This window comes from Chiloscyllium plagiosum, chromosome 18 (assembly GCF_004010195.1).
Source record: "Chiloscyllium plagiosum isolate BGI_BamShark_2017 chromosome 18, ASM401019v2, whole genome shotgun sequence".
Taxonomy (NCBI): Eukaryota; Metazoa; Chordata; class Chondrichthyes; order Orectolobiformes; family Hemiscylliidae; genus Chiloscyllium; species Chiloscyllium plagiosum.
In genome coordinates, this window is record NC_057727.1 from 34,665,754 (window position 1) to 34,680,005 (window position 14,252).

The window sequence follows — 14,252 nt, forward strand, 5'->3', positions numbered from 1 at the left end:
TTAATTTTTTTTTGTTGAACTTCAGAACCATTCACTGACTTCCCACATGGTCTCTCCCAAAACTCAGCCTCCTGTTTCTCTCTTCCCTCTGGCTTAAAGTATTGTTGTTTTTGATTGCTTTTAAGATGAAATTTACTGTCCCTATGCTAAATATTTCTACATTAAATCTTTTACTTAGAAGGTAGCATCTATTCAAATTCCATTAACAAGACTGAAACTTAATCACTTCAACTCAGTACGCTTGTCTGAATTAAAGGTTTTACAAAATATATTCTCTTCTCCTTTCACCTCACCATTTGCCTCTGTCCTTCCTCCCTTGATCCTTGGATATATGAATTCATTTGAGTTGTCCCAGTCATTATTATTTTGGTTTGCTTATTTAGGTTGTGAAGTTGATGTTGTTTATTTTCTCGAAGTAAAGTTGGTGACCTTTAGAAGTTCTGTTTTCCCCATATGTCATTCAGTCCCCTTGCTGATAGTGGAAAGGAGTCCCCATACTACCTGTAGCGCTTTATTTCAAAGAACTCAGCCAAATTTCTTAACGCTACGGGAAGATTGCATTTCTTAAATTTCTCACTACTCAATTACTTAAAGAGTCTTCATTACTATAGGATCACATTTTTCCTTTAATTCTTGATAAACTACAAACTTCAAACTGTCTGTCAACTTATCAGACTGTCTGTTACAAAAATCTGTAATTCTGGGTTTGTACAAAATTCCTTTTATATTAATTTATAAGATTCCTTGTTTCACCTAGACTTTGTTACCTTGGATTTATCTTATTCTTAAAGATGATATTGTCCTAACTTATGATCTTACCCTAGTGCTGAACTAAACAAGCTAATTCTGTTGCTACTGCTAAAACTTTTCTCCATCATTTTTATGCCAACTCTATGGGTACTTCTTCACTGCCTAAATTTCATCCTAAATTTCAGCATCTGATGTACAAGAAAATGTAGGTCTTGTTGCACCTTCTCCTTTTCCAACCTATCACAATTCTGATTATAATTTGCCTTCTTGTTTTGTTACCAAAGTGGGTAACCTCACTTCATCTGCATTCTTCCACACAGTTCACTCTCCCAACCAATTATCTCCAAGTTCTTATGTTTCAGCTACTAAATTAAATGATGTAATGTTTCTAGTTCTCCTATTAGGGCAGCATGGTGGTACAGTGGTTAGCACTGCTGCCTCACAGCACCAGGATACCAGGTTTGATTCCAGCCTCTGGTGACTGTCTGTGTGGAGTTTGCACATTCTCCCCGTGTCTGCGTGGGTTTCCTCCGGGTGCTCCGGTTTCCTCCCACAGTCCAAAGGATGTGCAGGTTAGGTGATTTGGTCATGCTAAATTGCCCATAGTCAGGGGTGAATATGGGGAAAGCGTCTGGGTGGGTTACTCTTCGGAGGGTCGGTGTGGACTTGTTGGGCTGAAGGGCCTGTTTCCTTATTGTAGGGAATCTAATCTAATCTAAAAAAAAGTGCCATTTAATCCCCATCTCCACATTTTCACAGGATATAAAGACAATGCAAGTGTTTTGCTACCTTCTAGTTTGGTAGTCCACAAATGTTGACAGTTATTTCTTTCTAAATCACTAATGCAAAATTATGAAAAGAAGTGGTCCCCAGTTCACAACTTTCTATTTTTTATCAATCTAAATGGCTCCCTTTTAGCAACTTGCACTGTTTAATCTAAAACAAATTTACTACCCTTTCTGTTAATTGTCCAATGATTCCATTTGCCTTAATCTCTGTCATAAAACTACCACGTAACACCTTATTGAAGGTCTTTATAAAATCAAAAAATACAAGATCAACTACATTAGCATTGAGATCACTGACAGAATAGATAAAGTTTTTATCATGTTAGTTAAGCATCACTGCCTTTCTGGATTTTTAAAAACAATTAGGACTAGTAATTCCAAAAACTCTACTGACAGCTTATTTAGTGTTGATTCCAATACCTTTTTCATCACTAATGTTTAATCTCCCTTCATTGTATACAGAATGACACCAGCTGTCCCCAGCTTTCAGGGAACTTTTAGATATCCTTATCACTGTTCTTGGGTATGTACATGCCATCCATACCTGGAATTTTATTCTCTTTCTGTGGGATAATGCTCCCCGAGATCGAGTCATAGAGATGTAAAGCGTGGAAACAGACCCTTCGGTTCAACCCATCCATGCCGACCAGATATCCCAACCCAATATAGTCCCACTTGCCAGCACCCTGCCTATGTCCCTCCAAACCCTTCCTATTCATATACCCATCCAAATGCCTTTTAAATATTGCAATTGTACCAGCCTCCACCACTTCCTCTGGCAGCTCATTCCATACACGTACCACTCTCTGCGTGAAAAGGTTGCCCCTTAGGTCTCTTTTATATTTTTCCCATCTCACCCTAAACCTATGCCCTCTAGTTCTGGACTCCCCGACCCCAGGGAAAAGACTTTGCCTATTTACCCTATCCATGCCCCTCATAATTTTGTATACCTCCATAAGATCTCCCCTCAGCCTCTGATGCTCCAGGGAAAACAGTCCCAGCCTGTTCAGCCTCTCCCTGTAGCTCAGATCCTCCAACCCTGGCAACATCCTTGTAAATCTTTTCTGAACCCTTTCAAGTTTCACAACATCTTTCTGATAGGAGACCAGAATTGCACACAATATCCAACAGTGGCCTAACATGACTTCCCAACTCCTGTACTCAATACTCGGACCAATAAAGGCAAGCATACCAAATGCCTTCTTCACTATCCTATCTACCTGAGACTTCATTTTCAAGGAGCAATGAACCTGCACTCCAAGGTCTCTTTGAGAGAAAGTGAGGGTTGCAGATGCTGGAGGTCAGATGAAGAAGGGCTTCTGCCCGAAACGTGGATTCTCCTGTTCCTTGGATGCTGCCTGACCTGCTGCGCTTTTCCAGCAACACATTTTCAGCTCCAAAGTCTCTTTGTCCAGCAACATTCCCTGGGACCTTACCATTAAGTATATAAGTCCTGCTAAGATTTTCTTTCCCAAAATGCAGCACCTCACATTTATCAGAATTAAACTCCATCTGTCACTTCTCAGCCCATTGGCCCATCTGGTCAAGATCCTGTTGTAATCTGAGGTAACCCTCTTCGCTGTCCTCCAATTTTGGTTTCATCTGCAAACCTACTAACTGTACCTCTTACGCTAGCATCCAAATCATTTTTGTAAATGACAAAAATTAGAGGACCCTGCACCGATCCTTGTGGCACTCTACTGGTCACAGGCCTCCAGTCTGAAAAAACAACCTCCACCACCACTCCCTGTCTTCTACCTTTGAGCCAGTTCTGTATCCAAATGGCTAGTTCTCCCTGTAGTCTGTGAGATCTAACCTTGGTAATCATTCTCCCACAGGGAACCTTGTCGAACACCGTACTGAAGTCCATGTAGATGTAATAGGAGAAAGTGAGGACTGCAGATGCTGGAGTACCAGAGTTGAAAAATGTGGTGCTGGAAAAACACAGCAGGCCAGGCAGCATCCGAGGAGCAGGAGAATCGACGTTTCGGGCATAAGTTTTGGGCATTCCTGGAGAAGGGCTTATGCCCAAAACGTCGATTCTCCTGCTCCTCGGATGCTGCCTGGCCTGCTGTGTTTTTCTAACACCACATTTTTCAACCCATATAGATGTAAGTAAGGAAAACTTTGCAGGATCATAGGCTGGTTTCAACATTATCATTCCAAGTCTCTAGGTTAACATCAGGTGGTTCCTATCCAATTTTATTTGTTTTCTTGGTTTTAATCTCAAGACCACAGTGATGGTGGAGTAAGTAGCATTTGGGTCTGAGCTCAGGGCTCGTCCAGTCTGACCCCTTTACTTTTTGCTTCTTTTCTCGTCTTTTGTTTCTTTTCAGTTCTTGCTTCTATTTAGATTCTGGGGAATGTTCAGTCATGGCAGCATTGACAGCGATGGCATTGACAGGGAGTGCAGATGGCACTAAGTGGAAAGGCAACATCATCAGGGTCCAAAGCATGGTTGCAGCCGGTCAAGCCCAGAGCGGGACCCTGGCGAACAGTGGCAAAATGGCTGGTGAGCTTGGAGTGGGACCTTGGCAGATGTCAGCGAGGGGTCTGGTGAGCACAGAGTGGGATCCTGACAGATAGCAGTAAAGTTGGTTGGCAAGCCCAGAATGGGACCCTGGTGGAAGGTGGCAAGGCTGCCTGAGAGCCCAGAGTGGGAACCTGGCAACCGACGGTAAAGTTGGCTGGCAAGCCCAGAATGGGACAATGGCGGATGGCAGCCTGTGAGCCTGGAGTGGGACCCTGGCGGGGGCAGGGGGCAAGAACGGGACCCAGCATTGGAGAGGTTGGCCAGTGGGAAAAATTGGTGCCGGAGGAATGGCAACTTTGGCTTTGCTTGGGTCCGGTGCTGGCAGCAAAGTGGGGGTAGAAGGGTTATGGACTCTTAAGTTTTTTTAAAATTAAATTAGATTACATACAGTGTGGAAACAGGCCCTTCAGCCCAACCAGTCCGCACTGACCATCTGAAGAGTAACCCACCCAGACCCATTTCCCTCTGACTAGCACACCTAACACTATGGGCAATTTAGCATGGCTAATTCACCTGACATGCACATCTTTGACTGTGGGAGGAAACCGGAGCACCTGGAGGAAACCAATGCAGACACAGGGAGAATGTGCAAACTCCACACAGACAGTCACCCAAGGCTGAAATCGAACCGAGGACCCTAGTGCTGTGAGGCAGCAGTGCTAACCACTGAGCCACTGTGCTGCCCAATTCTTAAACTATTAAAAATGGTGCTGGATCATGTCAACTTCTGAAGCCTTTGACAGTATTTTTTCACTGCAAAATGCACATAACAATAAAGTTATTCATCTTTTCTTAGGCTTCGTAGCAGTTTGGTGCAACTGTGTGTCTTACTAGGGCATTTCAAAGTGCTTTTAATAGTCAACCATGCTGCTGCTTGGGGACATGTTGTGGGCAAACCAGGTGAAGATGGTAATTTCATTCTTTAAATAAAAAAGCCATTTTTCCTGGTGATTATTATTGTAAATGAATGTTTATTTTCATTTTTACCATCGAGAGCTTTAAACTCCAGTTCATGAGTTGAATTCAATCCATATGTCATAGTTGGATTCAAACACATTTCTTCTGAGCATTAAACTCTACATTACATATCCAGTGACATTGTCACTGCACCACCATCTCCAGCAAACATGGTTCAAAGTGATCCTGGAGATAAACTCAAAAGAATGCATATATATTATTGTTTGAAAATGGCTTGTTGTCAGCAGAATTCAGAACAAGTGACATGATCCCCTTCATTCCTCCACTTGCTTGAAATTACAGACAGTCCAAAACATAACAGTTTTAACGAAACCTCACATTTGGAACCTTTTAGTAAATAATGGCAACATGCCCTACTGTTATCCATCAGAAAAGGAAAACTGTGTACACTAGAATTATAAATACAAACAGACTTGGATTTTGTTCAATTATTTTTTTTACTGGAATCAAAGTTGTACCTGGAATGAGGACAAGAAGTTTGGTCCAGAAGAGAGGTTTGAATACAATTAATGAGCATAACTATGCATCTAAGTATGATAATTCAAATAAGACAGGATACCACATTTGCAAAAATACATTTTGCTTTATCAATATGATTTATGTTGATGTATTCCATTCTTTAAAATCAGCATGTTTCAATTATTTTACTATTTCGTAATCTTTATCATTTTAAAATATCATTCTGAACATAACATTATTATTGACAAAAAGGAGCATACTTGAATAAAATACTACACCAAATTTCAAAGTTTCCCAAGCATTTGATGATTGGAGGCTTCTAATCAATTGAGAATACAAATTTCCAAGTTACTGGGAAATTGTTCTGGGACACATGCACACAAAAGTTGTTTTCACTGCAACTACTGCAACATTCTGATAAGATTAAGTTTCTTGTCAAATTCAAAGAAATGTTTAAATAGTACTGCATTGTTCATGATTCTCACATTGTCAATGTTTTTTAGATGCAGAAATGCTAGCATATATGGCTTTGCAAGGAATTTACAGGGACGTGAAAGAATCCATGTGGCACTGCATTGTTTCAGCCATTAATGATGGGTCAGGCAAAAAAGTTAATTCCTGAGTTTGAATCAAATCTAATTTCTATTTAAGCTAACCTCCTTCATTGCAATCCATATATTTAACATACTGGAACAACTATGGGAAGGCAAATATCAAAACATTTCGAGAAGGCCCATTTACAACACTACCTGGAAAAGTAGTGAAGGAACAACTACAACATTAAGAAATCTGAGGATGTGAAAATAATAAAATTCAAGACAATACTAAACACATACTAAGCTATAACATAAGTAATTTATTTGCAAGATTCCTATTAGAATGTGTCAAGCTAAACTTTATTCAGTGTTCTGAGGAAGGGTCACTTGACCTGAAACGTTAACTCTGAATTAGAGTCATAGCTTGATACACACCCTTCGGTCTAACTCGTCCAAGGCGATCAGATATTCTAAATGAATCTAATCCCATTTGCCAGCATTTGGCCCAGATCCTTCTAAATTTTTCCTATTCATATACCCATCCAGATGCCTTTTAAATTATACCAACCTCCAGCACTTCAACTGGCAGCTCTTTTCTATAAACACATCACACTTTCTTTTTTAGATTAGATTAGATTACTAGATTAGTGTGGAAACAGGCACAACAAGTCCACACCGATCCGTTGAAGCGCAACCCACCCAGACCCATTCCCCGACATTTACCCCTTCACGTAACACTACAGGCAATTTAGCATGGCCAATTCACCTGATCTGCACATTTCTGGACTGTGGGAGGAAACCGGAGCACCCGGAGGAAACCCACGCAGACACGGGGAGAATGTGCAAACTCCACACAGACAGTTGCCTGAGGCGGGAATTGAACCCGGGTCTCTGGCGCTGTGAGGCAGCAGTGCTAACCACTGTGCCACTGTGCCGCCCACAGTTTTCACCTTAATCTCTCCTTTTCACCTTCAAACTATGCCCTCCAGTTTTGGACTCTGCTACCCCAGGGAAAAGGCCTTGTCTACTTACCCGATCAATGCCCCTCATGATTTTCTAAATCACTATAAGGTCATCCCTCAGCCTCCGAAGCTTCAGAGAAAATAGTCCCAGCCTATTCAGCCTCGACCTACAGACCAAACCCTCGAACCCTGGCAACATCTTTGTACATTTTTTCTAAACCATTTCAAGTTTCACAATGTCCTTCCTATAGCAGGGACACCAGAATTGCATGTAAGTATTCCACTGGTGACATAACTAATATTCTGTACAGCTGCAACAAGACCTCCCAATGCATACTCAATGCACTGACCAATACTGGCAAGCATACCAAACACCTTCTTTGCTATCCTATCTACCTGCAACTCCACTTTCAAGGAACTGCACTCAAAGATCTCTTTGTTCAGCAACACTCCCCAAGAATTTACCATGAAGTGTATAATTCCTGCCTTGATTTGCCTTTCCAAGATGCAGCACCTCATATTTATCTAAATTAAGAGCCATCTGTCATTTCTTGGTCCATTGGCCCACCTATTCAAGATTCCGTTATACTCTGAGGTAACTCTTTGCAATCCACGACACCTCCTATTTTGGCATCATGTACTAACCACACCTCCTATGTTAACATCCTAATCATTTCTCTAATTGACAAAAAGCAGTGGACACAGCACCGATCCTTGTTATACACAGCTGGTCACAGGTCACCAGTCAAAAAGCCACCACCACCCTCTGTCTTCTACCTTTGAGCCAGTTCTGTATTCAAATGGTTACTTGTCCCTGTATTCCATGTGATGTAACCTTGCTAATTAATTTACCACGATGAACCTTGAAGAGAAAATGAGGTCTGCAGATGCTGGAGATCAGAGATGGAAATGTGTTGCTGGAGAAGCGCAGCAGGTCAGGCAGCATCTAGGGAACAGGAGAATCGACGTTTCGGGCATTAGCCCTTCTTCACGATGAACCTTGCCTTACTGAAGTCCATATAGATTTCTCTAAACAGATGCTGCCAGACCTGTTGAGCCTTTGCAGCAATTTCTACTTTTGTTTAAGCCTTATTCAGCTGTGTTTTAGAAAATTACGTTGTGCAAACAATCTTAGGTAAATGATTGACAGCTCCAATCAGTAATCAGTATGAATCAGAGGTTAACAAAATTAAGATGAGGTTGATGATCTGAAGAATTAAAACACCAATCCCATGCAAAAATACAGGCGAGGAGTTAGTAGTTTAGAGAAGATCTGCAAAATTAAAAAAAATTCACCCAGTAGGTGTCAGAAACATGGAATATGATGCCCGAGAAGGTGGTGGAGGCAGGTACTCTTGCAACATTTAAGAAACCTCTGGATAAGCACTTAAAATGCCATGGTAGGATCTGAACAAGTGCAGGTCAATAGGTTTAGTGTAGTTTTGTGTTTGTTGCTTACAATAGGCAGGGTAGGGATAAAGGGGTATTTTTCAGGATGGCAGCCAGTGACTTTTGGAGTTCCGCCGGTGCTGGCGTTGAGACCACAACTACTCATGTTATACATTAACATTCTGGACGAATGAACTGATGGAATTATTGTTAAGTTTTCAGATGACCCAAAGATAAGTAGGTAGGGTGGTGGGGGCAGGTAGTGCTGAGGAAGCAAGGAGACTGCAGAAGGATTTAGACATGCAAGGCAAGTGGGCAAAGAAGTGGCAGATGGAATTCAATGTGGGAAAGAGAGAGGTTATACATTTTGAGGGGACAAACAGAGGCATAAACTAAAGACTTCAGAAATCTGAAGCACAAAGGCACTTGGACTCCCAGTTCAGGATTTTCTTAAAGTTAACATTCAGGCTTAATTGGTGGTTTGGAAGGTAAGTGCAATGTTGCCACTTATTTCAAGAAGGCTGGAATACAAGAGAGGTATTGCTGAGGCTGTTTAAGGCTCTGATCAGATCACATTTGGAATATTCCCGTACCTCCGGAAAGATGTGCTGGTGTCAGAGGGGGTCCAAAGGAAATAAATCTAGGAATAATCAGCTTCATGAGGAGTGGTTGAAGACTCGAGTCTGTATTCCATGGAGTTCCGAAGGATGAAGGGGGATATGTTTGAAACTTACACAATACTGGAGGGGCCTGGAAAGTGTAGACACAGAGAATATGTTTCGTCCAGTAAAAAAGACTTGAACCTGAAGGCACAGCCTCAGAGCGAAGGGATGGCCCTTTAAAACTGAGATGAGGTGGAGTTTCTTCAGCTACAGGGTGGTGACTCTGTGGAACCTCATTGCCACAGAAAATTGTGGAGGTCAGGTCATTGAGTGTATTTAGACAGAGATAAATGGGTTCCTGATTAGTAAGGGGATCAAAGGTTACAGGAAAAATGCAGGAGAATAGTGTTGAGAAACATATCAGCCATGATCAAATTGCAAAGAAGACTCTGTGATCTAAGTGGCCTAATTCTGCTCTTGAATCATATGGTTTTATAGGCCAAAGGACTAGTTTCTAAGCTGTTTGACTCAGACTGAATTAAACCACAGATGAGATGGAACAGGTTGCCTCCTTTATAAATTTTAATATATTAACATGCATTTTTAAAATTTATTCATGGGGTGTGGATGTTGCTATCTAAGCCATGTTGAGTGGCATAGTGGCTCAGTGGTTAGCACTGTTACCTCACAGCACCATGGACTCGAGCCTCGGATGACTGTCTGTGTGGAGTCTGCACATTCTCCTACTGTCTGCATGGGTTTCCTCCGGGTGCTCTGGTTTCCTCCCAGTCCAAAGATGTGCAGGTTAGGTGAATTGGCCATGCTAATTTGCCCATAGTGTTAGGTGCGTTAGTCAGAGGGGAATGGGACTGGGTGGGCTACTCTTCGGAGGGTCGGTGTGGACTTGTTGGGCCAAAGGGCCTGTTGCCACACTGTAGGGAATCTATTCTATTTTAACATTTATTGCGCATATTTAATTGGGTTGATGGTGAGTCATATTCTTGAACTGTAAGTATCCACAATGCTGTGCGTAAGGAGCTCCAGAATTCAGGTCTAGCAATGATGAATGAGCAGCAATATAGTTCAATGTCAAGATAATATGTGGTTGGAAGGGAAATTGCTGGTGTGATTGCATTTCCATGTATCTGCTGGCCATTTTTATAGGTGGTTGTGGATGTAGGTTTGGAAGGCACAGCTGAAGGAACCTTCGTGAACTGCTGTGGTTTGATGGTGGAGGGAGTGAATTGTCTAAGTTGGTGTATAAGTTGCCAATCAAGCGTGCTTCTTTGTCCTGGATGCTGTCAATCTTGTTCAACATTTTTGGAGCTGTGCTCATTCAAGCAAATGGAGAATATTCCACCACACTTCTGATTTGTGCCTTATAGATAGTGGACAGGCTTTGGAGAGACAGGAAGTGAGTTACTCCTGGCAGAATTCCTTGCCTTTGACCTCTTGTCGCCAGAGTATTTATATTTTTAGTTGGTCACCCACAATAATTTTTCAGAATCGACAAGTTTTCATTCCCATCTCCCTTCCCACATTTTGCTCCTGTAGCGTTAGTTTCAGGGTCCTATTACTCAACAAATATGTTTATCAACTTGCGCGCTCAATACTTTTGGAAATTGCATGGCATTGCTATTTGAATTAAAGTCAAGGTAGGCTTCAGCAGAAATAGGTGAAGGGTTGCAATACAATTTAAATCGAATAAATCAAGAGCTTGGGGTTCACTTTTTTTAAAGCAATAAGCTGATAAAGCTTTCAAAACATACACTAGTATAAAGTATGAAACCAAAACAAAATTACAAAGACCCTTTAGAATTCACTGAATAAGCCACAAATTGAGTATGGTGTCCAATCTGAGTACTTTGGGAAGGATGCCAAGGCAATGGAGAGGAACAGTAGTCAGGCATATCACCAGGGAGAGGGTACTTTAGTTAAGTGGACAGACTACAGAGCCTGCAATTGTTGTCTTCATAAGGTGAAGTCTGAAGAAGATTTGATAGAAGCTTTCAAAATTATTAAGGGCATTGATCATATTAATGAAAGAGAAACTCAACTTGCGGGGGGGGGGGGAGGGGGGAGGGAGGATGCTAATAACTGGTTACAGATTTAAGATAAATTGTAAAAGAATCGGAAGGAGATTTTTAAAAATCTAAAACATGACATTATGACCTGGAATACACTGTATGGAAATGTGATGCAAGGAGATTGAGCATTAACTTACAAAAGGAAATTGTGTATATATAATATATATATGTTTGGATAGGAAATGATTGTAGCATTATACAGAAGAAATACATTCATAGAGATGTACAGCACGGAAACAGACCCTTCAGTCCAACTCGTCCATGCCGACCAGATATCCCACCCCAATCTAGTCCCACCAGCCAGCACCCAGCCCATATCCCTCCAAACCCTTCCTATTCATATACCCATCCAGATTCCTTTTAAATGTTGCAATTGTACGAGCCTCCACCACTTCCTCTGGTAGCTCATTCCATACACGTACCACCCTCTACGTGAAAAAGCTGCCCCTTAGATCTCTTTTATATCTTTCCCCTCTCACCCTAAACCTATGCCCTCCAGTTCTGGACTCACCCACTCAAGAGAAAAGACTTTGTCTATAATAGGATGGGGATCTAACTGGACAAGTCCTTCAAAGAGTCAGCTCATACAAGTGCTTATATGATTTTGTGTGCCAAAATGCTCTATTTCTGGAATTTGTACCTCTAAATCAGAAAATTGTCGGCTTAAGTTCCATTCCAGGACTTAAGCTTAATAATCAATACTGGTATTCCAGTTAGTCATGAGGGAGTTAAACTGTTGAAGGTGCTATCTTTGAGACATTAATACAAAATCCGACCTGTTCACTCAAGCGACTGTAAAAGATTCCATGGTACTATTGTAATGAACAGTACAAGCGTTACCCAAAACTTCTTTTCCAATCACCAGCGAGAGAAAAAAAATATCGTTCCGTTTTGCGTGGGGGAGTGTTGTATGCGAACTGATTGCTCAAGTCTCCCACTGCATAACCATAACTACATTTCAAATGTAACTTTAGAACACCCTGTGATCACCAAAGGCATTACATTATAAACACTGTCGGTATTTTATGGTTTTAATTTTGATCAGCCAAACCCTGTCGATGAACAATTATGAACATTGAAAAAAATAACTTTGTTTACCAACGATGGTTCCTGACGACAATATTTCAGTAATTCATTTCAGATTTCCAGCATCAGCCGTATTTTACTTTTGTGTTCTATATTTCGTGGGGGGGGGGGGGTTTCAGTTCCTATTCTATCTTCCACCAATAACTCTTCTAATGATACTCGGGAGAACGCACCTGCTACTGGATTATTTTTCACTTACAAAGTTTTCGGAACTTCATTTAAAACGCGTTAGGATCCTATTGTAAATAAGTGCAAGAATCCACATTGCGAGGGATTAAAAAAGGTTTAAAAACATATTTCGAAAACCGTTCCAAAACTTTAATCAATAAATTTCAACTGTATTGATTACCAGTAACTTACTTTTTGGACCGCTGGACTGCCACAAAGCTTCCATTTTGCAACTGGATCTTTACCTTGTGAGCTGAAGATTTCTACAAATGGTCCTCCCTTTTTTAAAAAAAAGCCATATGTTTGTTTTCTGCCTTGAAAAAGTAAGTAGTTGACAAACACAAAGTTACAGCAGTGAAGGAAAGGGACAATGCAGTGAGTGACTGCTCATGAAAACATCCAACACTAACTGCAGAGAAAAGTTCTATTCTGCAAATATAAACCATTTCAACGTATTAAAGATCACGATCGGTTAGCTGCCATTATCTTAACATAACTGATAAATGTGGTTGAAACTTTCTTCACAAGGTACTTTGTGTATTATTGTCGAAATTTCCAAAGGCCACAGTATTGGAACATTACCTGATACTCGTTCTTGAACATGCTGCAGAGACGTTCAGAAAGCTTTGGAAGAATCTAACGGAGGAAATGCAGAGAAAACATTCTTTTCCATTTCTGAACAACAACTCACAGCTTCAGCCTCCATTTTGCACCTGTTGCCCCTTTGGACCAATCAAAGCACGGAGAACGCCGCCCTCAGAGAGGGCTCGTGAGGAAGCTCGGCGGTTGTCATGGTGACACGGACGCTGCAGGCTGACCGTTTGTCGGCAATGAGCATGCGCCCAGTCGAAACGAAAGGGTGTTTCTGTTGATTTCTGCTTTTGTTCCATGTTGACGGATGAGTTGCGGCAGTCAGCATCTTTATGTGATTTTAAAGTGGCATTTTGAAGATTTACCACCATATTGTGCTAGCTTAGGAATGAACTCAGTTGGTAGCAGTCCGACGTTCAGGTCCAGTCCAGGATTTGATCTCAAGACAAAAGGAGATGGTAAATGCTGATAGATTGTTGATAACATGTCCTCCAGACCCAACTTTACTGAAGAAAAGCAACTATGCAAATAAGAGTATGTTGTTAAATACTTACAGTGGTGAGGGGAGATCAGCTTCGTGCCCTGGTGAAGCCTATGAGATCTTGTGAATTGTGCTACACTGATGACACTTTAAAGTTTGTCTGTAATTATATCTGCTTTGCAGGCATGGCGATGATCAATCTGACTAATTATATGCTCAAGTTTGCTTGTGGCCAGGAATTGTATTTCACATAATCACTTCATGTGTTTCATGCAGCATTCTACACTTACAGACATATAAAACCTTGATGCCATAGTGACTGATTAATAAGCAGTACCCTTATAATCATGGCCCACATGGTTCCACAAGTCATCATAAAATGTATAAATGTATGAAATACCACGAAGACCATCAAAATGAACAGTTTGCCTAAATGACTGAGATTCAGGACAATAGCGATGCACTAGAAAAAGGACTGCAGATGCTGGAGATCAGAGTCAAGAGTGTGGTACTGGAAAAACACAGCAGATCAGGCAGCATCCGAGGAGTAGGAAAATCAACATTTCGGGCATAAGGCCTTCATCAGGAATGAAGCTTGTGGGTCTGGGCTGAGAGATAAATGGGATGGGGTGGGGTTGGGGGGAGGTAGCTGGGGAAGCAATAGGTTGATGAAGGTGAGGGAGAAGGTGATAGTTCAGAGGGGCAGTGATGGACAGGTCTGGAGGGCAGTGCTGAGTTGGAGGCTTGGGATTGGGATAATGTGGGGGGAGGGGAAACGAGGAAGCTGTTGAAATCCACAATAGCAATTCATAACAGGTTTTCTTCAGTAACAAAACAAAACC

The 14,252-nt window shown here is 41.5% G+C and overlaps 1 protein-coding gene across 2 annotated transcripts in view; it reads right to left on the minus strand.

Moving 5' to 3' along the window:
- The window catches only part of cfap20dc (CFAP20 domain containing), a 388,329-nt gene extending 374,507 nt beyond the window's left edge, over window positions 1–13,822 (minus strand). The window contains exons 1-2 of one of the 2 annotated variants that reach the window (XM_043708208.1): window positions 12,921–13,822; window positions 12,531–12,617 (exon numbers count right to left, since the gene is read on the minus strand). In XM_043708208.1, the coding sequence (XP_043564143.1) occupies window positions 12,531–12,617; window positions 12,921–12,941 (108 nt within the window). In that variant the 5' untranslated portion in view covers window positions 12,942–13,822. Of the gene's footprint in view, window positions 1–12,530; window positions 12,618–12,920 lie in introns of those variants that run through there. The other variant, XM_043708209.1, reaches the window with a different exon arrangement.
- Window positions 13,823–14,252: the final 430 nt, after the last annotated feature.